Below are 24,949 nucleotides of genomic sequence, written 5' to 3'. Positions count from 1 at the left end.
AATTAACATTTAAGTTAATTAAAATTAAATCAATTTCAAAACTGACTTCCTCGGTCTTGCTAACCACATTTCAAGTGGGCAGTAGCTACATGTGACTGTTAACTGTCCTACTGGACAGCACAGATAATAGAAGATTTCTGTCATCAGAGAAAGTTTTATTGAACAACGCTGTTAAAGAATAACAAGCAAAGCACAGTTGAAATAAAACAAATTGGTTTCTCTTTGGAAACTGATTCGTGTACAGTTATCTCACATTATACTCCAAGGGTGTGAAACTCAAGATCTAGATTTTCCTCAAATTTTTACCATTCTAAATAACTTTGTGTTCCCATAAGTAAAGGCTGAGGTAATGATTGTTTGCTTTCTTTAGTTTCTAATCCTGTACTTTTGGGAAAGTTATTTTTATGATTTAAATTATGTGTTAGGGATTTGGTGAACTTTTAGGAGAGCACACTATTTTATTCACTGTCAGGTTTAAACAGAAATAGGATTGTGTTTTCAGTTGGTCATAAAATCCAGTTGCACCTTTGTGTATGGTGTTTAGGAATTGCACTCATGAAGTGACTGTGATGCTACTCCAGTTTTATATAATATCCGGTAATACTAAGTGGTAAAGTTGATCTATTTAAACATCACCTGTAAACTTGAGGGTACTTGGATAAGTTAATAAAATGGCCTGGCTCAGAGCAGGTAGAAGAGCATTGAGGTTTACCTGTAAATCACTAAGCCGTTGGCTTATCTTGTCTCTGTTTTGGAAGACATTGAGAAACGAGTTTAATTTTTAATTTTGCCTAGTTTGAACGGAATAGCTGTTTTAGAAGTCTTCTTGTATGTTGATACTTTAGAGTTAGAAGTGATGGTAAAAGTGAAATGGAACGTAAGTACTATTTGAACTTTGTTATCTACAGAAAAAGCAGCTCAGCTAAGATGAATTACTTTATTTGGAGGAAAGCAGGATGAGATCTGAATAAGTACAGGTGAGTTTTAAAGCTGGAAGGTACTTGACATACATTTAGCTCAAAGAATAACAGGTAAAGCATAAAACGAATTGGCTTCACTTACATTTGAGGCTGGAAGTAGTAGAACCTACTTTTCTAGATCTGTTTCCATATTCATCTTGTATTTTGTTTTCTTCTAGCTTTGTAAAATACAGCCTAATATATACAAGCTGTAAAAAAAATTTTTTTTTTTGGTGTAGATGGGTAGTGGTCATTTTTTCATTGTGCGTTTAAGCATCAGGAGACTTAGAGATGGTTTAAATATAAAATCACTGAGCAAATAAAGCAGTTTGTTCAAATACCGAATCAGTAATCTGAATGAAAGAGCTTTCCTTCATCTTATGCCAGTACCTAATTATGTGGGTAAAAAGTTATTTCTTACTACTGTGTATTAATTGGTGAAAATAATTTAAGACTTTTTAAACTAAAATTAATTTCTTATTCTTTGTAGAGTAGAAACATGAACTTTTCCCCAGATTATTTCGCTTTAGTTTACACAGCATGAATCTGTAATAGTTGTAGGGTTTTGTTCAACAGGTGTTGCTGTTGGTATTTTTCTCTTTCAAGTTAATAAAAATGTAATCCTACATGATGGAATTTTAACTTATTAGTGGTTCATAGTACGTTCATTATAATAAGAAAGATAGACGATCTTTGTTTAGATCAGGGATCACAAATTAACATGCCTATGGGGACTACAATAGGGAGTGATGTCTGGAGATCACAGCATGTAGGAGCAGGTATGTTACTTGCTGCCATTGTTAACTGTGCAGGTATGCCTAGTGTCTTTAGAACTCCTTTTTTTTTTTTTTTAAGGAATTCAGCACTCTGGATTCTTAATACAAAAATACCCTTTTATAAGAATTTAATGCTATGGCTTTAAAAAGGGGCTTGTAGGGAGCTAGCTTGCAACCTGTAGTTTTAATCAGCTTGAGAAAACAAAGTACTAAGTAAGATTCCTATTAAAAAGTTTTCTTCAAGGTAAAATGACCAAATTGGTCATTGGTCATAAACTTTAAAAAATTGAGGTATAAGTTAGGTCACATATATTGAAAGCTATATATATTGACTCGTGGTGACCCCATGTGTACAGAGCAGACCTGTGCTCTATAGGGTTTTCAAGGCTCTGACCTTTCAGAAGCAGATCGCCAGACCTGTCTTCTTAGGCTCCTTTCGGTGGGTACGGACTACCAAGTTTTGGCTAGTAGATGAGGGCTTAAACATTTGCGCCACCCAGAACTGTGAGATGTAATTTATATAACGTGAAACTCACCCTTTTACAGTGTACAGTTCAGTGATTTTAAGTTTATTCACAAAGTTGTGCAGTTATTACCACTGTCTAATTTCAGGTCATTTTCATTACTCTGAAAAGAAACCCCATATCCCATTAGCAGTCACTCCCTATTTGTTCCTCCCCTCAGCCTCTGGCAAGCACTAATCTGCTATCTGTCTCTATGGATTTACTTATTCTGATTATTTCATATAAACAAAGTAGTATAATATGTGGTTCTTTCTGTCTGACTTCCTTCATTTAACATACTATTTTTAAGGTTTACGTATGTCGCAGTATCAGTCAGCTGGTTGTAAACTTTTATATTATGTTTCCATTGCCATCGAGTCGATTCCAACTGATAGTGACCCTATAGAACAGAGTAGAACTTCCCCATAGGGTTTCCAAGGACTGGCCGGTGGATTCAAACTGCTCACCTTTTGGTTAGCAGCCTCTGTAGCTCCACATCATGTTTAAAACCAAACCCAGTGCTGTCGAGTCGATTCCGACTCATAGCGACCCTATAGGACAGAGTAGAGCTGCCCCATAGAGTTCCCAAGGAGCGCCAGGCAGATTCGAACTGCTGAGCCTTTGGTTAGCAGTCGTAGCACTTATCACTACGCCACCAGGGTTTCCATATCATGTTTAGGGGTTCCTAAAAAAGTTCCTATATTTGTATGCTATTTCACTGCTTCCTGTAGTGTTTGTTGATGTTGTTGTAAGGTGCTGTCAGATCAGTTCTGACTCATAGTAACCCTATGTACAACAGAACGAAACATATCTGGGCCTGTGCCATCCTCATGATGGTTGTTATCCTTGAGCCCATTCTTGCAGCCACTGTGTCAGTCCATCTCATTAAGGGTCTTCTTTTTTCCTGGTCCTCCACTTTACCCTGGCAAACAGGTTTCATGTCAGCTTCCAGACTAAAACAGACTAGGAAGAAGGACCTGGCAGTCTACTTCTGAAAAGAATTAGCCAGTGAAAACCTTATGAATAGCAGCAGAACATTGTCTAATATAGTGCTGGAAGATGAGCCCCCCAGGTTGGAAGGCACTGAAAAGATGACTAGGGAAGAGCTGCCTCCTCAAAGTAGAGTGCACCTTAATAATGTGGATGGAGTCAAGCTTTCAGAACCTTCATTTCCTGATGTAGCACGATGTCTTACATACTTTGGACATGTTATCAGGAGGGACCAGTCCCTGGAGAAGGACATGATGCTTGGTAAAGAGAGGGTCAGCAAAAAAGAGGAAGACCCTCAATGAGATGGATTGACACAGTGGCTGCAGCAGTGGGCTCAAGCATAAAAATGGTTGTGAGGATGGCGCAGGATCAGGCAGTGTTTCGTTTTGTAGTACGTAGGGTCACTGTGAGTCAGAGCCGACTTCACGGCACCTAACGACAACAATCTCTTTATCAAGCATGATGTCCTTTTCCAGGGACTGGTCTCTCCTGATAACTTGTTCAAAATATGTGAGATGAAGTCTCATCACCCTCCCTTCTAAGACGCATTCTGGCTGTACTTCTTCTAAGATGAATTTGTTCGTTCTTTTGGCAGTCCGTGGTATAGTCAACGTTCTTTGCCAACACCACAACTCAAAGGCATATATATACACATAAAATGTATGTATTGCATATATAATTTGAGATGTTGTTATGTATGTTTTCTGAATCTGTTTTATAACTGGGGCTCCCTTCTGGGTTAGTGGTCATTAGGTGAGGATTCTTGATATGTTGAAGGTTTTTATGAACAAGCTTTTTAGTTATCTAGTGCTCCTGTGACAGGTACCATAAGTGGATGGCTTTAACAGGCAGAAATTTATTCTGTCTGAGTTTATGAGGCTAGAAGTCTGAATTCAGGGCTCCAGCTCCAAGGGAAGGTTTTCTCTTTTTATCAGCTCTGGGGAAAGATCCTTGTCATCAATCTCCCCCTGGTCTAGGACCTTCTCAGTGCAGGGAACCTGGATCCAAAGGATGCACCCGTTCCTATCTTTTCTTTTGGCGATAATGAGGTCTGTCTCCTCTCTGCTCCCATCTCTCTTTTATATCTCAAAAGAGGCAACCCAATCCTGTAGATCGTGTCCTGCCTCATTAATATTATGTTGTTTTTGTTGTTAGGTGCCGTCGAGTCCGTTCCAACTCATAGCGACCCTATGCACAGCAGAGCGAAACGCTTCCCGGTCCTGCGACATCCTTACAATCGTTGTTATGCTTGAGCTCATTGTTGCAACCACTGTGTCAGTCCGCCTCGTTGAGGGTCTTCCTCTTGTCCGCTGACCCTGTACTCTGCCAAGCATGATGTCCTTCTCCAGAGACTGATCCCTCCTGACAACATGTCCAAAGTGTGTAAGACGCAGTCTCGCCATCCTTACTTCTAATGAGCACTCTGGTTGTACTTCTAAGACAGATTTGTTCATTCTTGTGGCAGTCCATGGTATATTCAATATTCGTTGCCAACACCACAGTTCAAAGGCGTCAACTCTTCTTCAGTCTTCCTTATTCATTGTCCAGCTTTCACGTGCATATGATGCGATTGAAAATACCATGGCTTGGGTCAGGTGCACCTGAGTCTTCAGGGTGACATCTTTGCTCTTCAACACTTTGAAGACGTCCTTTGCAGCAGATTTGCCTAATGCAGTGTGTCTTTTGATTTCTTGACTGCTGCTTCCATGGCTGTTGATTATGGAACCAAGTAAAATGAAATCCTTGACAGCTTCAGTCTTTTCTCCTTTTATCATGATGTTGCTCATTGGTCTAGTTGTAAGGATTTTTGTTTTCTTTATGTTGATGTATAATCCATACTGAAGGCTGTGGTCTTTGATCTTCATTAGTAAGTGCTTCAAGTCCTCTTCACTTTCAGCAACCAAGGTTGTGTCATCTGCATAACGCAGGTTGTTAATGAGTCTTCCTCCAGTCCTGATGCCCCATTCTTCTTCATATAGTCCACCTTCTTGCATTATTTGTTCAGCATACAGATTGAATAGGTATGGTGAAAGAATACAACCCTGATGCACACCTTTCCTGACTTTAAACCAATCAGTATCCCCTTGTTCTGTCCGAACAACTGCCTCTTGATCTATGTAAAGGTTCCTCATGAACACAATTAAGTGTTCTGGAATTCCCATTCTTCACAGTGTTATCCATAGTTTGTTATGATCCACACAGCCGAATGCTTTTGCATAGTCAATAAAACACAGGTAAACATCCTTCTGGTATTCTCTGCTTTCAGCCAGGATCCATCTGACATATAATAGCAGTTAGGATTTACGACACATAGGATAATCACATCAGATCACAAAATGGTGGGCAATCGCACAGCATTGGGAATCATGGCTTACCCAAGTTGACACCCATTTTATGGGGACACATTTCAGTCCATAATAGTAGGGTTGGCATATCTCAGTGAGTAGAGAGAATAACTTTACTACTATTTTAGTAAGTTCACAGTTGATCTAGTACCCACTAAGGGGGTAGAACATTGTACTTTGAACTTTGTTTATGGAGGCACAGGGGAAGATGATCCCTGAAAAATCTTGTAATTTGGGGTACAGAATGCATGAAGTGTCTGAAGAACACTGAGGCCCAGATATTGAGATACTTTATATCAAGGGTACTCCTTTTCTGCTGGTGACTGTGGGACACCCAAGAGTACATTAGGTACTGTGTCTGCCCTTAAGGATCTTATTGGCTATGAGAGGAGAAAAGATACACATAAATACAGAGTGTGTGAGATACTTCACATGAAAAGCGTTGTGGAGGTCGAAGACAAACATAAAAAGCATATTATTTGAAAATATAATGAACAAGTGTATTTTATGTTTCTTAACTTTATGAGTAGCTTGTATAATACAAGGAAACCCTGGTGCTATAGTGGTTAAGGGCTATGTCTGCCAACCAAAAGGTTGGAAGTTCTAATCCACCAGGTGCTCCTTGGAAACCCTATTGGGCAGTTCTACTCTGTCCTATAGGGTCACCGTGAGTCAGAAATCGACTCGACGGCAACAAGGGTTTTGGTCTAATACAAAGTAGAACATGGTGAACTCTATAAGAGATGTAGGTAACTTGTTTCAGAATTCAGAAAGGAGCAGATGATCTGATCATGGACAGAGGGACACCGTCACGGCAGGGGAGGTTTTTTAGGTTTACGTGGAAGTATTTGTAAAAAGCAGACAGTTGTGCATGAAAGCAAAAAGAGGGAACCATAAGGTCAAGCCAGAAGGAGGATGTTGTGCCTATGTTGGAATAGTAAAGAGAGAGAGAGTGCCCTGATTGGTGCAAGTAGTTGTAAAAGAACGGGAGATAAATTACCTAGGTTAACTGTGACTACATTATGAAGTACTTTAAATATCAGGCTAAGAAGTTTGGATTTGATTGGTAGGCAATGAGAAGTCATTATAGCTGTGCTTTCTTAGAGTCTGTCAAGGAATGGGAGAGAAATGTGCATATATGTACTTACTCAAGAGGGCCCATAACTTTCATTAGATTCTCAGAGGGGCCTATGACCCCTGAAAGTTAAATTACCACTATGTTACAGGTTTTAGAAGAGTAGATTACAAAAGACAGATAAACACCCAAGGCCAGTTGGGTGGCTATTGCTGTAATTCAGATTGTATGTAATATGTTTGAGTATAAACTGAGGACATTAAGTACTAAGCAAAAGTTTGAACGGAAGTGAGTATATCTTTAAAGGTCCCACATAGCCATATTAATGGCTTACTCCTAAGTACAATTGAGAGTGACTGTCATATATTTTGGAAACCCTGGTGGCGTAGTAGTTAAGTGCTACTACAAAGGGTTGGCAGTTCGAATCCGCCAGGTGCTCCTTGGAAACTCTATAGTGCAGTTCTGCTCTGTCCTATAGGGCTGCTATGAGTCGGAATTGACTCGATGGCACAGGGTTTGGTTTTTTTTTTAATCATATGTTTTTGTTGTTGTCGTCGTTATTTAGTCCCAGTAGGATAAATTAAACTTCATGAAAATGAAGTCAAACATTGATTAAGGCAGTAAAAAAGAATCAGATAATCCAGGTGTTTAGATTTGGGTTGTGTTAGGCTTTTCAGCATTTTATCTTGTTATTTGGTTTTTATTATTCTAGTGTAACATAAAATTGATATTTTGTGAATGTACTCTGGGGTGAAGTGACCTTGGAAAAATGCTGTGTGTCTGGACAGAGTAGTTTGGGATGAAGTCTTTTTGTTTTGGATAATGTTCCTGGTAGACGGCCACATGAAATCAAATCAGTCACACAGTAATACTTCTGATTCAAAACAAAATTTAATGAAATCTCCGGTTACTAGTATGTTGTGTACAAATATAAAGTTAGAATGATTACAATTATCATATGCTTTTTAGTTTTTATTTCCACCATTCCCCATTCTTATTTATATGATAACTATCCTCCTTATTTGAAGCTCTTTAAAAAAAAAAAAAGGAAAAAATTACTAACATTCTGCTCTGTATTTGCTGATTGGCATAGGAAACAGTCTGGTTCAGTTATTACTTCACAGCTTTAGGGAAAAGGCCACTTAATTTATTAGTTTATTATCAGCTTAAAAGTCAATCTTTTGTACTTGTAAGGATTTAAGGCCACAGATAACATTAAAACATGCAGCATAGGATAATTAAAATACTTAAAAAGTAAAATCAGGTAAGAAATATTTGTTCTAAAGCGTAGAATGAGAGTTATTACAATTGAGCGCTACATTTAACTTTACTTCCTCTTATCTAAGGTAAAAAAAAAAAGATTGATTTTATATTTTATAGTATAAAAAATAAATAATTTTTTTTGTATATTTTATATTTTTTAAATATTTTATAGTAGGGAGCACAAATTATTTTGGAGAGGTAGCCTTTTCCCTTGCATCAGTTTCTGGATTGAAAAATTTGATCACTTTTTCTTTTTTAGATAGCTTTATTGAGATATATTCACCTACCATATAATTTACCAATTTAAATTTTACAGTTCACAGAACTGAACAAGTATCATTACGATCGATTTTAGAACATTTTTATCGTACCAAAAAGAAACCCCTCACCTCTAAGCTGTCACTCCCTAAATCCGTATCCTGTCCAGCTGTAGATGACCACTGAACTGTTTTTGTCTGTGTAGATTAGCCTTTTCTGGATATTTTGTATGAATGGGATTAAATAACATATGTCCTTTGTGATTGTCTTCTTATCTTTGGAGATGTATCTATTAAGATCCTTTTTTCCTTTTTTTAATTGGGTTATTCGTCTTTTTATTATTGAATTGTAGGAGTTCTTTATATATTCTAGATAGAAGTCCATTATCAGATACAACATTTATCAGATTTTTCTACCAGTCTGTAACCTGTCTTTTCGCTTTTGTGATGGTGTCCTTTGAAGCATAAAAGTATTTAATTTTGATGAAGCCCAATTTATTTTTTCTTTGGTTACTTGTTCGTTTGTTGTCACATCTAAGAAATATTTGCCTAACTCAAAGTCATGAAGAGTGTAGTGGGTTGAACACTGGTCCTGAAAAAGACATGTCCAAGTCCTTACCTGAGGATCCTGTAAATGTAATCTTACCTGGACAGAGGGTCTTTGTAGATGTAATTAAGGTAATGATCTCAAGATGAGGTCACCCTGATTAGCGTGGGCTCCAAATCCAGTGGAATGTCCTTGTAAGAGATAGAAAAGGAAAAGACTGAGAGACCTAGAAACACATGGGAGAAGGCAATGTGAAGATGGAGGCAGAGATTGAAATCACGTACCCTCAAGCCAAGGAATGACTGGAGCCTGAGATGCTGAAAGAGGCAAGAAAGAAGTCTCCCCTAAAACCTTTGGAGGGAGGGCAGCTGTGTGGACACCTTGATTTTAGATTTCTGGCCTCAGCTGTGAGAAAATAAATTTTTGTTGTAAGCTACCAAGTTGTCATTTGTTATGGCAGTCCTAGGAAACTAGTACAAAGAGTTGTGTAGTTACAGCTCTTACATTTTGGTCTGTGATCCATTTTGAGTAAGTTTTGCATATGCTATGAGGTAGGAGTTTAACTTCATTTTTTTGTGTGTCTAGACTATTCTTTTCCCATTAAATTGTCTTGGTATCCTTGTCAAAAATCAACTGACTGTAAATGTGAGGATTTATTTCTGTCCTCTCAATTCTGTTCCACTGGGCTATATCAGTACCATACTGTCTTAATTACTTGTAGCTTTGTAGTAAGTTTGGAACTGAAAAGCATGAGTCCCCCAACTTTATTCTTCTTCTTCAAGATTATTTTGGCTTTCCTGGGTTACTTGCATTTCCACATAAATTTTAAGATCAACTTGTTAATTTCTGCCAAAAAGGCTGTTGGACTTTAATGGGAATTATATGGAATCTCTGGATCAGTTTGAGGAATACTGCCATCTTAGCAATATTGTCTTTCAGCCCATGAACATGGGATGTCTTTCCATTTATTTAGTTTTTTTTTTATTTCTTTCAGTGATGTTGTTTCCAGAGTACAAGTTTCTTAATTTTATTTTTAGATTGTTTATTGTGTATAGAAATACAGTTGTCTTTTGTATATTGCTCTTGTACCCTGCAACTTTGTTGAGCTTGTTTATTAGTACTAATAGTTTTGAATGGATTCCTGAGCATTTTCTGTATATGAGATCATGTCACCTGTGAATAGAGAGAGTTTTACTTCTCTCCAGCCTAGCCTTTTATCTCTTCCTCTTGATGAATTGACCTGAGCAGAATCTATAGGAGAGTGTCGAATAGAAGTGGTGAGAGTAGACATCCTTATGTTGTTCCTGATCTTCTGGGGAAAGCATTCAGTCTTTTATTTTAAGTATGATGCTAGCTGTGAGTTTTTCATAGATGGCCTTTATCAGTTTCAGGAAGTTCCCTTCTATCTCTAGTTCGTTGACTGGTAGCTTCTTATACATGGATAAGAAGTTCCCACCTTGGGTCCATGATATAGCCATATAACTAGAAGGAAAGATCCCCTGGCTTTAGCCAAGGTCGTATATTGTCGGAACTTGTCCATTCTCAAAATTTCTAAATATTGCTTTTTTATTAGTGATTCTCAAATTTGTGATTCTGGTTTTGAATTTTCACCTAAGTTCTGATCTCTCTGACATTTGCTTATTTGATGATTCCAGTTAGCTACCAGTCTGCCATTCCAAATTCAGCACGACTTTATTCATGCATTCATTTGATTGATTCATTTACTGTACATTGAGTGCTATTCCAGACTCCAAAGGATACGAGAATATTTTTGGAGAAATGTTTGGGGTAAGAATGGCTCTAACACAGAGGACCTGGCATGTCAACAGAGGACCCTCTTGGAGATATGCAGGGGCCGTATCACGAAGATCCTGTGAGCTAAGTTCTAAGGAGTTAGAACTTTATTCTGAGAGTAGTGGTGAGCCACTGAAAGATCTGAAGCAGGAAATCAGTGTCAGATGTGAATCTTGAACAAATCGTGAGGAAGGAGAGCTAGTGTAGAATATATAGATTGATGTTGAAAATGAAGCTGGAGGTTGGGGAACTGGTAGTTCTATCATTTGAAAAGAAAAGAAAGCCCAAAATAAGACAGTGGCAGTGGAGCTCTGGTGGCACAGTGACTAAGAGCTACAGTGAGCCATGGCTCCTAACCAAAAGGTTGGCAGTTCAAATCCACCAGCTGCTCCTTGGAAACACTGTGGGGAAGCTCTGCTGTGTCCTATAATTAACTCGGTGACAGTGTTGGTTTTTTGTTTTTTAAGTGGGGATAGATGGTAGATTTTTAGGGAGTCAAAAATGGATAGTACTTGGTAACTGGATTATAGAGGCTGAAGGAGCAGGACAGTACCTCCATGATTCCTATGGTTTTAACTAGGTGGCCTATGTGGTTAGGGAACAAACAGAGGGAACTGGTTTGGCAGGAAGATGAATTCATATTTGGATATGTTGGGGTGCTAGCAGCACATCTACATTGGAGAAGTGTTATAGTTGTTGTTAGTTGCCATCAAGTTGATTCCGACTCATGGCGACTCCATGTGTACAAAGTAGAACTGGGTTTTCAAGGCTGTCGTCCTCCATAAGCCGGTCATCAGGCCTGTCATCCAAGGCACATCTGGGTGAGTTCAAACTGTCAACCTTTTGGTTAGTATTCGAGTGTTTTCAGGGTCTGCACCACCTTGGAAATCGTAGGCAGTTAAATGTGAGGCTGGATTCAGAGAAAAATGTTTTAGGTGATAATTAATGTGAATGAGGTCACTCAAGGAATGAGCAGAGCTCGTGGTCAATGAGAGTGTAATGGAGACTATAGGATGAATAGAGGAAAGGAAACCTGAAATGAAGCTACAAGAGGTAGGAAGAAAGCTACGAGAGGCTGCTGTTACAGGCCAAAGTAGGGAAGAATTAGCTCAATTTTTCGTTATCCTTTAGTTTTCCTTTTATCCAGTACATTGTTTTAAACTTTAACATGAAAATTTTTTGTTTTGCTTTTCCCATTTGCCTCATGGTCTTTACTACCTAAGCCAGTGTCTCCTAACTTGGACATGTATCAGAGTCACTTGGTGAGATTAAATGCAGGTTCTTTGGGTCCTGGTAGACCTACTGAATGAGAATCACCTGGGATGATACCTTAGAATCTGTATTTTTTAAAAACTTCTGTGATAAAGACTTGCTCTTTACCAAGCTTGTTTCTTTTTATCCCTGATGCCAGCTAACCTATATTTACTAATCCCTTTGCTGTTGGGGATGGCCATATGATTGAGATCTTTCCATAGGAAATTAAGCAGAAGTGTTGAGTGTCACTTTATCCACTGCAAATACGAAGCCCCCTTGATCGATCCTCTCTCTTCCCCACCTGCTGTCTGGCAGTTGTATGTATGTATGATAGAGCAACATTGGAAACGAGGGGTCAAATAGAGCTGAGCATCTGTCAGCCTGCGTCGTCTCCACCCTCCTCAAACTGATCATTAACACTGATTTTGGTCTTTCTGTATGCAGGGATTAAAAATAAACTATTGTGTTATGCCACAGTTTTGGAATTTATGTATTATACCATCCATTGTTACATTAGCCAGTATGGTTTCTTAGATTACTATTAAAGGATCAGAGTTTGGGAACAATGGCCCTTTGTCTATGCCATTTGTATTTTTAAACTCATTTATATGGTAGGGTAGTCTTCAGTTTCAAACAACGTATTGCATTAGGCAAATCTGCTGCAAAGACCTCTTTAAATTATTAAAAAACAAAGATGTCACTTTGGGGACTAAGGTGCACCTGACCCAAGCCATGGTATTTTCAGTTGCCTCATATACATGTGAAAACTGGACAATGAATAAGGAAGGCTGAGAAAGAATTGATGCCTTTGAAATACGGCGTTGACGAAGAATATTTAATATACCGTGAACTGACAGAAGAGCAGACAAATATGTCTTGGAAGAAGTAGCAACCAGAATGCTCCCTAGAAGCGAGGATGGTGAGATCGTGTACTTCTGGCATGTTATCAGGAAGAACCAGTCCGTAGAGAAGGATATCATGCTTGGTAAAGTAGAGTGTCAGCAAAAAAGAAGACCCTCAACAAGATCGATAGACACAGTGGCTACAACAGTGGGCTTAAACATAGCAAGGATTGTGAGGATGGCGTGGTTACTGGGCAGTATTTCATTCTGTTGTACATAGGGTCGCTGTGAGTTGGAACTAACTCAGTGGCACCTGACGACAAGTCTTCAGTTGTTGACTTACAGGAACTGTAGGTAAATATTGTGTTTTTTTTTTCTGTAATAATTTTAATGGAAATGGTTTTGTTAACATCCTGATAATTTTATTAAATGACAAACATTTGCATGCTTACTGCCTCCTGGTCTTTGATGCTGGAGATACATCTATATATAAAACAAAGGGTCTGCCTTCTGGTATGGAATAAGGTGGACTCAGATAAGGGCAAGTGTCTTACCTGTACTTTGGAGCGCCAAGGGAGAAGTGGCTAATTGAACCCAAGGTGGAGTGGGTGGAGTCCTTCTCGATGTTTATATCCCTTTTGTAATATTGTTCTCTTTTATACTTGTGGACAGGAGTCATACATAACCTCTTTAAAATATCCCTTTAAACGAAAAAAACCAAACCTGCTTCCATTGAATTGATTCCAACTCCTAGTGACCTTATAAGACAGAGTTTCCAAGGAGCGCTTGGTGGATTCCCTTTAGAAGATCGAAAACCACAAGGACATGTTTGGTAGATTTGTGTTCCGTGGGGTGTGCTGAACATGTGCCTTTTCTTAATCTCCATCACTAAGAAAATTATTTAAGAGAACTATAAATTTTAGTCTTGATGCAGATTATATTGTTAAATGTTGCCTGCAATTAACAAAGAAAACCTTATTGATGATATTTACTCTTTCCCTCTTCCTTTGCAGGGAAATTTTGGATTGGGAATGTTGAAAGTCAGAAAGAACCTACTTTCTTCAGAAACATGGTATGTGAAATCTGTGTAAGTTCCATAGGGTAAAATCACATAATTAATCAAACAGGACTTGGAAAGATCTATCTATCTGTCTTGCCAAACCCATGGCTGTCCAGTTGATTGTGACATGACGACTCCATGTGTGTAGAGTAGAACTGCACCCTGTAGGATTTTCTCGGATGTAGTCTTTATGGAAGCAGATCTCCAGGTTTTTCTTCCGTAGTGCCACTGGGTGGGTCCGAACCTCCACCCTTAAGGTTAGTATCTCTGTGTGTGTGTGTGTGTGTGTGTGTGTGTGTAGATGGATGCATTTGTATATGAATAAACAAGAGTCTTCTATATTGCATAGTTCTCTAAATACTTAGGGATTTCCCCCAGTTTTGAAAGCTTACACGCTAGGCAGTGTGTGGTTGCAGTGTCAAACTGGATCGTTACCAGCGTGTGGAAAGTGTTCCCAGGAGAACTATAAAAGGCTAAGCAAGTCAGAGCCACAACCTGGAGAAATAGGCGTGCCATGTTCTTGGAGTTTGTTGGACTTGTTTGTTAACAACAGTTGGCTTTTAAAGGATATGTAAGCGACTGCAGCATCAGTAGGGTTGAAACCAGGTGACTAGATCAGAGTAGCAAGTGTAATATTAGTTAGGCAAGACAGATAAGTAGCCTAATCTGAGGTACGAGCAAGTAGTTAGAAACTAGCGTGTCTGTGAGAGCCTGCAGGATTCAAATAGGGAAGATGTCTGGGATCAAGAGACTTGAGTAAATGAGGCCAAGGAGCTATGTAACCTTGCAGACATTCTCATGTGATCTTGTAGCAGGGACAGTGAGAGAGAACCTGGTTAGAGTATTTCCTAATAGAGAAGCTAGTCAAGGGGGGAAATGAAATATGGGCTGTATGTCCTATAGAAATGTTTCTGTGTGATTGTGTATATATTCAGTAATGGCGAATCTACTCACTTAACAATGGATGAACTTGTTATTTTAAAGAAACTTACTGTAAATGATTTAAAATATGAAGTCCTTTAATAGAATAAGTTATCTTTTATCATAAAACTGAATTTCTGTATATCACCTTCACTTAAATTTAGGTGCTCTGACGGTTTGACTGTTACAGGTGATCACTACAGAGACTATCTTGCGTGTTCTCATGAATTACTGGAGTCTTGGTGCCATAGTGTTTAAGAACCCAGCTGCTAACCAAAGGTCAGCAGTTTGAATCTACCAGCCACTCCTTGGAAACGCTGTGGGGCAGTTCTGCTCTGTACTGTTGGGTCGTTATGAGTTGGAATCGACTCGACAGCCTCAAGTTTCAGGTTTGGTAAGTTATTGGCTTACAGATTCAGTTAATGTCAAATGAACTCCTTACCTGCTCACCTTGTGCCTCTCTTTGCTCCTTGGAGCCGCAGTTCTGAACTTGAAATTTCTTTTCTCTGACCACAGCTTCTTTCATTCTTGGTTCTTCCAGTGAACCTGAGCTTTGCTGTATTAAGCCTACTTCGCTTAGTTGCTCGGTTCAGTTTGGCCACAAACTGACCTCTGGAGAAGCCTTGACCTTTTGATTTGCACAGTCCTGGTTAGAGCAGTGTTTTTCAAAGTGTATGCACTGCTAAAGGGGCAAGGTGGGCAAACCTCACCTTTGTCATTTCCTTGTCACCACTTACATGGCACTTTGTCTCTCTTACCCTGACCACCCAGAGTTAAACTAGACCTCATCCCTGGCCACCTAGGGCCAGGTCATTGGGTACCAGCCATAGGCTCAGAAGTCTGCACAACTCCCATCACTTCAGACCAGCTGGCCCCTCTCTCTCTCTCTCGTCCCCTAGGACTAGCCTGTGTAGCCTTTCTCTGTCACCCAGCTGCCCAGACCTGGGTCTTCACAAATCTCTGTGCTGCTAGCCCCTGCTGGCTTCTTGCCCCCTGGGTTTGCTAATTCTCTATAACTGCTTACAAAATTCACAGAAACTTTTTAATTTGTTGTTGTTGTGTGCTGCTGAGTTGATTCCAACTCAGAGCAACCCTTTTGACAGAGTATAACTGCCCTATAGGGTTTCCTAGGCCATAATCTTTACGGGAGCAGATTGCCAGGTCTTTTCTCCTGCGGAACCACTGGGTGGGCTCAAACCACTGGTTAGCAGCAGAGAGCTTAACCATTGTGCCACTAGGGCTCCTTTACTTGTACCTACATTTACCCATTTGTTATAATAAGAAAGAATACAAGCAAAGAAAGACGTCAGACAAGGTCTGGGAGAGGGCCTTGTGGCGCAGCGCAGAGACAGTCTCTGACTTTCATCTTTATCCTCCCATCTTGTCAGCTGGGGATTATGTGCCTGATGATTTTATACATGGTGTTAGTTGATGAGGACTGAGGAGGGATGGCAGGAGCTGAGACTAGGGGAGGAAGAGTATATAGGGGCAATTCTAAACTAAGGGGCTTGAAATTCATTCTCACAGCTGTGGGGTGGCAGCCATTGGAAACGTTTATTTAGAGTTTTGTCGTTCAATTTGAGCCTTTAGGAACCGACTTTGCAAAGACTGGGCTCTGAATGCTTAGAGATGGCAGTGACAAATCACAGGTTCAAAGAGGAAGGTGAATCTGCCTTTTTCTCTGGAATTGGTCCTTCATTCTTTTGGGCAGTTAAAAGCTGTTTGTATCCAAGAAGCTACTTCCTTGCAAGCATGAAATATTTACAAATTTGTGACAGAGTGATGTATAGTATGTGGAGAGGGAATCATGAGAGCTCTCTGTGAGGTTTGTACAGCAAGTTTGAGAAAACCACTATTAAAGGAGACCCCGGCTGGTGCAAATGGTTAATGTGCTCAGCTCCTAACGGAAAGATTGGAGGTTGGAGTCCACCCAGAGGTGCTTTGGAAGAAAGGCCTGACAATCTTCTTATAAAAAAACTGCCATCGATAACCCTGTGGAGCACAGCTCTGCTCTGACATACGTGGGGTTGCCATGAGTTGGAATTGACTGGACAGCAGCTGGTGTTTTGGTTTGTTACAGGCTGAACAGATTGCTTATTGTTTGTGTATATGGAGTGGGGTGTGTACTGAAAGCTTAAACATCCTCTGGCATCTTATTTATTTTTGACTGTTGAAGGAAGGCTAGGCTGATAATAGCAGTGCCTTTTAGTAGTTGACATAACAGGGAAGTGTTTGGCCTTTTACTTACTTGGAACCCACAGCTTTTTTTTTTTTTTAAACCATAGGTAGGCTAGGTAAGAGGCTTTGTACTTGGTTTTTAGAAGAAATTTAAGAGCAGTAAATTGACTGCCTTCAAATTTTTGCTACCAGTTCTTCACAGAAGTACAAAATGCAGAATCTCTGCCTGATTCCTTTGTAAACAATCCTTGTGATTGTCAGCTTGCCAAGGAATGCTTTTTTCTTTTGAGTAATTTCTGGGGAATACCTTGCTTTGGATCACCCTTAGTTATTGCCCAAAGTTGCCTTCGGGAGTACAGGTGCTCTTTTCCCCCCTTATTCATAAAACCATTAAATTCTACTGTTTTCAGGAATTTAACATTGTTTTCATTGAACTGCTGTAAGTTAAAATTGAAACGGTGAGAGAATTTACCTATTTAGTCTTGAGCTTAAAATTTCCCAAAGAGTAGGAGCCATAGTTTTGCCCACCACCAAACATAGAACAAGTAATTTTGAATGTATGGACATGATTATGTCATGGCCTTTCTAAATACAAAAATACAACTTTCACTTAGAACATTGAGTACTTTGATAATATCTTTACTGATATTGGTGAGAATGTGGTGAAATTGGTCCCGTTATAGTTTTTTCTACTTGCCTTTTTTTTTCAGTTATGTTTTAGGTGAAAGTTTACAGAGCAAATTAGTTTCTCATTAAAGAATTAATAGACAAATTGTTTTAGGACATTGGGTGCCAACGCTTTGATGTGTCAACACTCCCGCCTTCACGCCGGGTTCCCTGTTTCCATTTGTTCGCTTGCCTGTCCCTTCCTGCTTTCTTTATCTTTGCTTTTGGGCTGGTGTGTTCATTTAGTCTCATAAACATGGTTAAATTATGCAGCCAGTCCCTCAGGTGTGTTATTGTCTGCCGTATAGACTTGTCTCATCTTTGGCCTAAGAGGGAGCCTCTGGAGTACTTTTGTACCAAGTTAAAAGGGTATCCGGGGGCCATAGGCTTGTGGTTTCTCAAGGTTCTGTCAGACCAGCAAGTCTGGTGTTTTTTTGTGTGTTTGAATTTGAATTTTGTTCTACATTTTTCTCCTGCTCTGTCCAGGACCCTGTATTGTAATTCCTGTCAGAGCAGTTGTTGGTGGAAGCCAGGCACCATCTAGTTGTTCTGGGCTTAGCCTGGCAGAGATTGTGGTAGTTGTGGTCCATTAGTCCTTTGGACTAAACTTTCCCTTGTGTTTTGTTTTTTTAATAGATTGAGGTAATCCTGTTTATTTGTCTACATGTTTATGGTGTCTCCCTGTACTGGAATGTGAACTTTAAGAGGACAGGGACCATGTGTCTTTTATATATTGCTGTATCCCTGTCATGGATTGAATTATGTCCCCCTCAAAAATGTATGTGTTCACTTGGTTAGGCCATGATTACAGTATTGTGTGGTTGTCCTCCATTTTGTGATTGTAATTTTATGTTAAAGAGGATTAGGGTGGGATTTTAACACCCTTACCAGGTCACATCCCTGATCCAGTATAAAGGAAGTTCCCCAGGGGTGTGGCCTGCACCACCTTTTATCTCTGAAGAGATGAAAGGGAAGTGAGCAGAGAGTTGGGGACCTTCTACCACCAAGAAAGCAGTGCCAGGAGCAGAGCTTGTCCTTTGGACCCAAGGTTCCTGTGTGAGATGCTCCAAGACCAGGGAAAGACTGATGACAAAGACCTTCCTCCAGAGCTGACAGAGAGAGAAAGCCTTCCTCTGGATCTAGCGCCCTGAATTTAGACTTATAGCTACTGGACAGTGAGAGAATGAATTTCTTTTTGTTAAACCCGTGCACTTGTGGTATTTCTGTTACGGCAGCACTAGATGTCTGAGACAATCCCTATCACCTATTACAGTGCTTTGCGTAGAGTGGACACTCAAGTCATTGCTGAATGAATTCTGATTTGGTGTTGCTTAGATGGTATCCTGACATATATTAAAAAAGCACCTCAGGTTATTTTGATGTGCACTCCCATGGTTGAGAAACCTTGGTCTATCTTCCCTCTCTAATGCGCGTGAGATACAGAAGATATCACTCTTGAAATTGGTAATCTCATTTCCCTAGTAGGAAAAGTTTAATTTGGTAATGTTATTCAGGTGTTGTTCGTAGGTGGGACTCAGAATGGACAATTGCATTCCATCATCAAATAATTAAGTTTAGGAAAGGTGGGAAGATAGACCTAAAATTGAGTTTATTCCTTTTTTTTTTTTTCTTTTTCTAAAAAAAAAAAACAGTCAAGGTTAGACTTCCTAGATGGTTTTCCTTCAAAACACTACTTCTCAATGTTGGGTAGGATAGGATTTTGCTTCTGGGGGACATTTTGACGTCTGGAGACGTTTTAGATCCCTTGTGGTTAGTGGTTAAGCGATCAGCTGCTAACCAAGAGGTCAGCAGTTCAAATCCAGCTGCTGTGTGGGAGAAGGATGTGGTAGTCTGCTTCTGTGAAGACTAAAAAAAAAGACTACAGCCTTGAAAACCTGATGGGACAGTTTTACTCTATCTTACAGGGTCACTATGAGTCGAAATGGTCTCCACTGGCAATAGGCTTTTTAGTTTTAATTTAAATATGCACATATCTTACGTTTTAAAGACTTGTTTGTATATGTAAGTCAGTAGTTTTCAAAGTGTAGTCCTTGAACCCTTAGGAGTAAAACCTGTTCATATTAATACTAAAATATTATATGCCCTTTTCTTTTTGATGTTTGGATGAAAGATACAAAAGCAATGCTGAGTAAAACAGCTGATACCTTAGCAGGAAATCAAGGCAGTGGCCCTGAATTGTCTAGTAGTGTGTATTCTTCTCTGTCATGAATACTTCACGTCATACAGTTAAAAAAAAAACCTCATTTTTCCTTCAGATTCTTTTTCAGTACAAATTAAATTTTACTCTACTTGGCTCTAGAGTATCTGTGTGATAAAATGGGTATGTGCTGCAGAGGAAAAGAATTTGTGTGATTGAGTTGCTAGCTCAGCTACCCCCCTCCCCATTTTCATGTAATATCTTCTTTAATTGAAAGAACAACTGAAAAACCATGGTTATTCAGACTTGGGTATTTGGCAAACATTTCTTTGAAAATGAACAAAATGAACTTGTTACTAATAAAATTGGAGCTTTCAGGCAAAAATTAGAATTTGGGGAAATCTGTATGGGCCACCTTGAGCTTGATTGCATTCTAGTAAAGACATTCGTGGTAATAATGATAGTAATAGTGATATTATATAATGAACTGTGTCAACATTTGGAAGAACTGAATAACTCAGTAAACCAACATTTTCCAGATGGCGTTATGAAATCACACGTAGGTAAAGATCCCATTCAAAGAGCACGTTAGACAAATGGATTTTGTATGTGTGTGTGGTAAAATACGTATAACAAAACATTTGGCATTTCAACCATTTGTATGTGTACAATTCAGTGACATTTATTACATTCACCATGCTGTGCAGTTGTCATCCCTATCCATTTCCAAATTTTTTTATTATCATCCTTAACAGAAACTCCATACTCCTTAAGGAATAACTTTCCATTTTCCCCTCCCACCTGCCCTTAGTAAGCTCTAATAAACATTGATCTCTATGCATAGAGATTTTATATAGGTGGGTCATACAATATTGTCCAGTGGTGTCTGACTTAGTTCACTCAGTATAATCTTTTCAAGGTTCATCCATGTTTTACCATGTATCAGAACTTCATATTTCTTCATGGCTGAATTACTGCATTGTATGGATTTCCCACATTTTATCCATTCATCTGTTGATGGATACTTAGGTTGTTTCCACTTTTTGGCAGTTGTTAATAATGCTTCCCCCACGTGTCTGTCATTTTGTTGTACTGTGGGGTCTTGCATGTTGCTATCATGCTGGAAGCTCTGCCACTGGTATTCAGATACCAGCAGGGTCACCCATGGCAGACAGGTTTTAGTGGAGCTTCCAGACTGAGACAGACTAGGAAGAAGGACGTAGTGGTCTATTTCTGAAAAGAATTAGCCAGTGAAAACCTTATGGATAGCAGTGGAACATTGTCAGAGACTGTCCCAGAAGATGAGCTGCCTCCTCAGAGTAGAGTTAACTTAATGATGTGGATCGAGTCAAGATTTTAGAACCTTCATTTCCTGATGTGGCACGACTCAAAATGAGAAGAAACAGCTGCGAACATCCATTAATAATCGGAACCTAGAATGTACAAAGTATGAATCTAGGAAAATTGGAATCATAAAAAACAAAATAGAACACATAAGCATCAATGTCCTAGGCATTAGTGAGCTGAAAAGGACTGGTATTGGCCATTTTGAATCGGACAGTCATATGGTCTGCTATGCCAGCAGCAACAACCTGAAGAGGAATAGCATTGCATTCATCATCAATAAACATTTCAGGATCTATCCTGAAGTACAATGCTGTGGGTGATAGGATAATATGCATACGCCTGCAAGGAATATCAGTTAATGTGACCTACTTTTGAAATTTACGCACCAACCACTAAGGTCAAAGACAAAGAAATTAAAGATTTTTTTACCAACTTCTGCAGTCTCTAATTGATTGAACATGCAATCAGGATGCATCGATAATTACTGGTGATTGGAATGCAAAAGGTGGAAACAAAGAAGGATTGGTTGTTGGAAAATATGCCCTCGGTGATAGAAATGATGCTGGAGATGGCAAGATAGAATTTTGCGAGACCAGTGACTTTTTCATTGCAAGTATCTTTTTTGAATAACATAAGTGGCGATTATACACCCGGGCCTCACCAGATGGAATACACAGGAATCAAATCAACTACATCTGTGTAAAGAGATGATGGAGAAGCTCAGTATCATCAGTCAGAACAAGACCAGGGGCCGACTGCAGAACAGACCATCAGCTGTTCATATATAAGTTCAAGTTGAAGCCGAAGAAAATAAGAACAAGTCCAAGAGAGCCAAAGTACAGGCTTGAATATATCCCACCTGAATTTAGAGACCATCTCAAGAATAGATTTGACACATTGAACACTAATGACCAGACAAGTTGTGGAATGACATCAAGGACATCATACGTGAAGAAAGCAAGAGGTCATTAAAACGACAAGAAAGAAAGAAAAGACCAAAATGAATGTCAAAAGAGACTCTTAAACTTGCTCTTGAATATTAGGTATCTAAAGCAAATGGAAGAAGTGATGAAGTAAAAGAGCCGAACAGAAGATTTCAAAGGGTGGCTCCAGAAGACAAAGTAAAGTAACCTGGAGTTAGGAAACCAAAAGGGAAGAACATGCTGGACGTTTCTCAAGCTGAAAGATCTGAAGAAAAAATTCAAGCCTGGAGATGCAATATTGAAGGCTTCTACAAGGAAAATATTAGATGACACAGGAAGCATCAAAAGATGATGGAAGGAATACACAGAGTCACTATACCAAAAAGAATTGGTCAACAGAACCGGTGGTACTGAAGGAAGAGGTTCAAGCTGCACTGAAGGTATTGGCAGAAAAACAAGGCTCCAGGGATTGATGGACTACCAGTTGAGATGTTTTAACAAACAGATGCAGTGCTGCAAGTGCTCACTTGTCTATGCCAAGAAATTTTGGAAGACAGCTTCTTGGCCAGCCAGCTGGAAGAGATCGGTATTTGTGCTCCTTCCAAATAAAGGTGATCCAACTGAATGCAGAAATTATCCAACAGTATTGTTAATATCACACGCAAATAAAATTTTGCTGAAAATCATTTAGAATGAGCTGCAGCAGTATATCAACAGGGAACTGCCAGAAATTCAAGCCAGATTCAGAAGACGAGGTGGAAAGAGGGATATCATTGCTGATGGCAGATGAATCTTGGTTGAAGTCAGAGATAACCAGAAAGATGTTTACCTCTGTTTTACATTCACTGAGCAGAGGCATTCTACTGTGTGGATTACGAGAATTTATGGGTGATTGCCAAGGATGGGGATTCCAGAACACTTAATTGTGCCCATGAGGAATCCGTACATAGATAAAGAGGCAGTCGTTGGAACTGAACAAGGGGATACTGCATTGTTCAAAGTCAGGAAAGGTGTGTGTCAGGGTTGTATGCTTTCACCATATTTATTCAATCTCTCTGCTGAGGAAATAATCCGAAAAGATGGACCATATTAAGAAGAATGAGGCAACAGGATTGGAGGAAGACTCGTTAACAACGTGCAATATGCAGATGACAAAACCTTGCTTGCCGAAAGTGAAGAAGACTTGAAGCACTTATTGATGAAGATCAAAGACTACAGTCTTCAATAAGGATTATACCTCAACATAAAGAAAACAAAAATCCTCACGACTGGGCCAGTAAGCAGCATCATCATAAACAGAGAAACAATTGAAGTTGTCAAGGATTTCATTTTACTGGATCCATAACAACACCCATGGAAGCAGCAGGCAGGAAATCAAAGGACACATTGAGTGAATCTGCTGCAAAAGACCTTTTTAAAGTGTTAAAATGCAAAGATGTCACCTTGTAGGCTAAGGTGGGCCTGACCCAAGCCATGGTGTTTTAAATTGCATCTGCAGGCGAAAGCTGAACAGTGAATAGGGAAGACTGAAGAAAAATCAATGCCTCTGAATTAATGGTGTTGGCGAGGAATATTGAGTACACCGTGGACTGCCAGAGGAACGAACAAATCTCTCATGGAAAAAGTACAACCAGAGTTCTCCTTGGAAGCAAGGATGGCAAGACTTCTTCTCTCATGCTTTGGATATGTTATCAGGAAGGATCAGTCCCTGGAGAAGGACATCACGCTTGGTAAGGTGGATGGAGGGTCAGTGAAAGAGAGGAAGACCCTCAACGAGGTGGATTGACACAGTGGCTGCAACAAATGGGCTCAAACATAGCAACAATTGTTAGAATGGCACAGGACTACACAATTTTTAATTCTGTTTTCCATAGGGTCACCATTAGTTGGAACCAACTCGATGGCATCTAACAACAACAACAACAATAATAATGCTCCAGTGAACATTGGTAAGCAGGAAACTAAGACCCTGAGTCTTAGGCTGGGTGTTCTAGAGAAGCAAATCCAGTAAAGCGGATAAGTACATATAGAGAGAGATTTGTGTGAAGGAAATAGCTACTGTGGTTGTAGAGGCTGGAACATCCTAAATCCGTGGATCAGGCTGGAGGCTTCTCATGAATCACATAGCAGCAGGGCTGGGGAACCCAAAATGGGCAGGCAAGATGGCAGGTAAGCTGCTAGCTGAAGTCTCAATAACTGGAGGTCAGACAACAGGAGCCAGCTGCAAAGTCCAGAATGAGCAAAAGTCCATGAGCCTTGCCAGAAAGTCTACCTATATTGGTTGCAGGCCACACCCCCAAGGAAACTCCCTTTCAACTGATTGGCGACTCACAGCAGATCCCATCATTGAGATGATTACATTATATCAGATCTTATCATGGAAGTGATTACATCATTATACGACTGCCAAACCACTGAGAGTCATGGCCCAATCAATCTGAAACACAACCATAATGATCACACCCTGCTTTCAAGTCTTTTGGGTAGGTATATACCTAATAGTGCAACAGCGGAGTCATATGGTAATTGTATGTTTAACTTTATGAGGAACCACCAAACTTTTCCACAGCAACTATACCATTTGACATTCCCACCAACAATTGATTAGGGTTCCAATTTTTCCATATCCTTACCAACACTTCTTATCTTCCATTTTTCTGGTACTAGTTATCCTAGTGAGAGTGAAGTGGTATTGTGGTTTTGATTTGCGTTTCCCTAATGATTAATGACGTGTCAAGCATCTTTTTTTCCCTTAAGTTAAAATATTTTTTTGTTTATTGTACTTTAGGTGAAGATTTACAGAGCAAACTAGTTTCTCATTTAACAATTAATACACATACTGTTCTGTGACATTGGTTGCCCACCCCATGACATGTCAACACTCTCCCCTTCTCAGTCTTGGGTTCCCCATTACCAGCTTTCCTGTCCCCTGCTGCCTTCTTGTCCTTGCCCCTGGGGTGGTGTGCCCTGTTAAGTCTCCTTTTTTTTTTTATGGGTTTGTTTAATCTTTGGCTGATGGGTGAATGACGACTTCATTACTGAGCTAAAGTGTGTCTGGGGCCATACTCTAGGGGTTTCTCCAGTCTCTGTC

The 24,949-nt window shown here is 39.6% G+C and overlaps 2 protein-coding genes across 6 annotated transcripts in view; both read left to right on the top strand.

Annotated features, from left to right (window-relative positions):
- Positions 1-24,949, top strand: part of LOC126068459 (ral guanine nucleotide dissociation stimulator-like) — a 490,075-nt gene that overhangs the window by 66,592 nt on the left and 398,534 nt on the right. The gene's annotated exons all lie outside the window — the stretch shown is intronic.
- The window catches only part of LOC126068268 (uncharacterized), an 80,845-nt gene that overhangs the window by 2,264 nt on the left and 53,632 nt on the right, over positions 1-24,949 (top strand). Inside the window, exon 5 of the mRNA XM_049870707.1 lies at positions 13,619-13,677. Within this exon, the coding sequence (XP_049726664.1) occupies positions 13,619-13,677 (59 nt within the window). The remainder of the gene's footprint in view (positions 1-13,618; positions 13,678-24,949) is intronic.

Source organism: Elephas maximus, chromosome 27, assembly GCF_024166365.1.
Source record: "Elephas maximus indicus isolate mEleMax1 chromosome 27, mEleMax1 primary haplotype, whole genome shotgun sequence".
Lineage (NCBI taxonomy): Eukaryota > Metazoa > Chordata > Mammalia > Proboscidea > Elephantidae > Elephas > Elephas maximus.
This window is presented reverse-complemented; position numbering and strand designations above follow the sequence as displayed.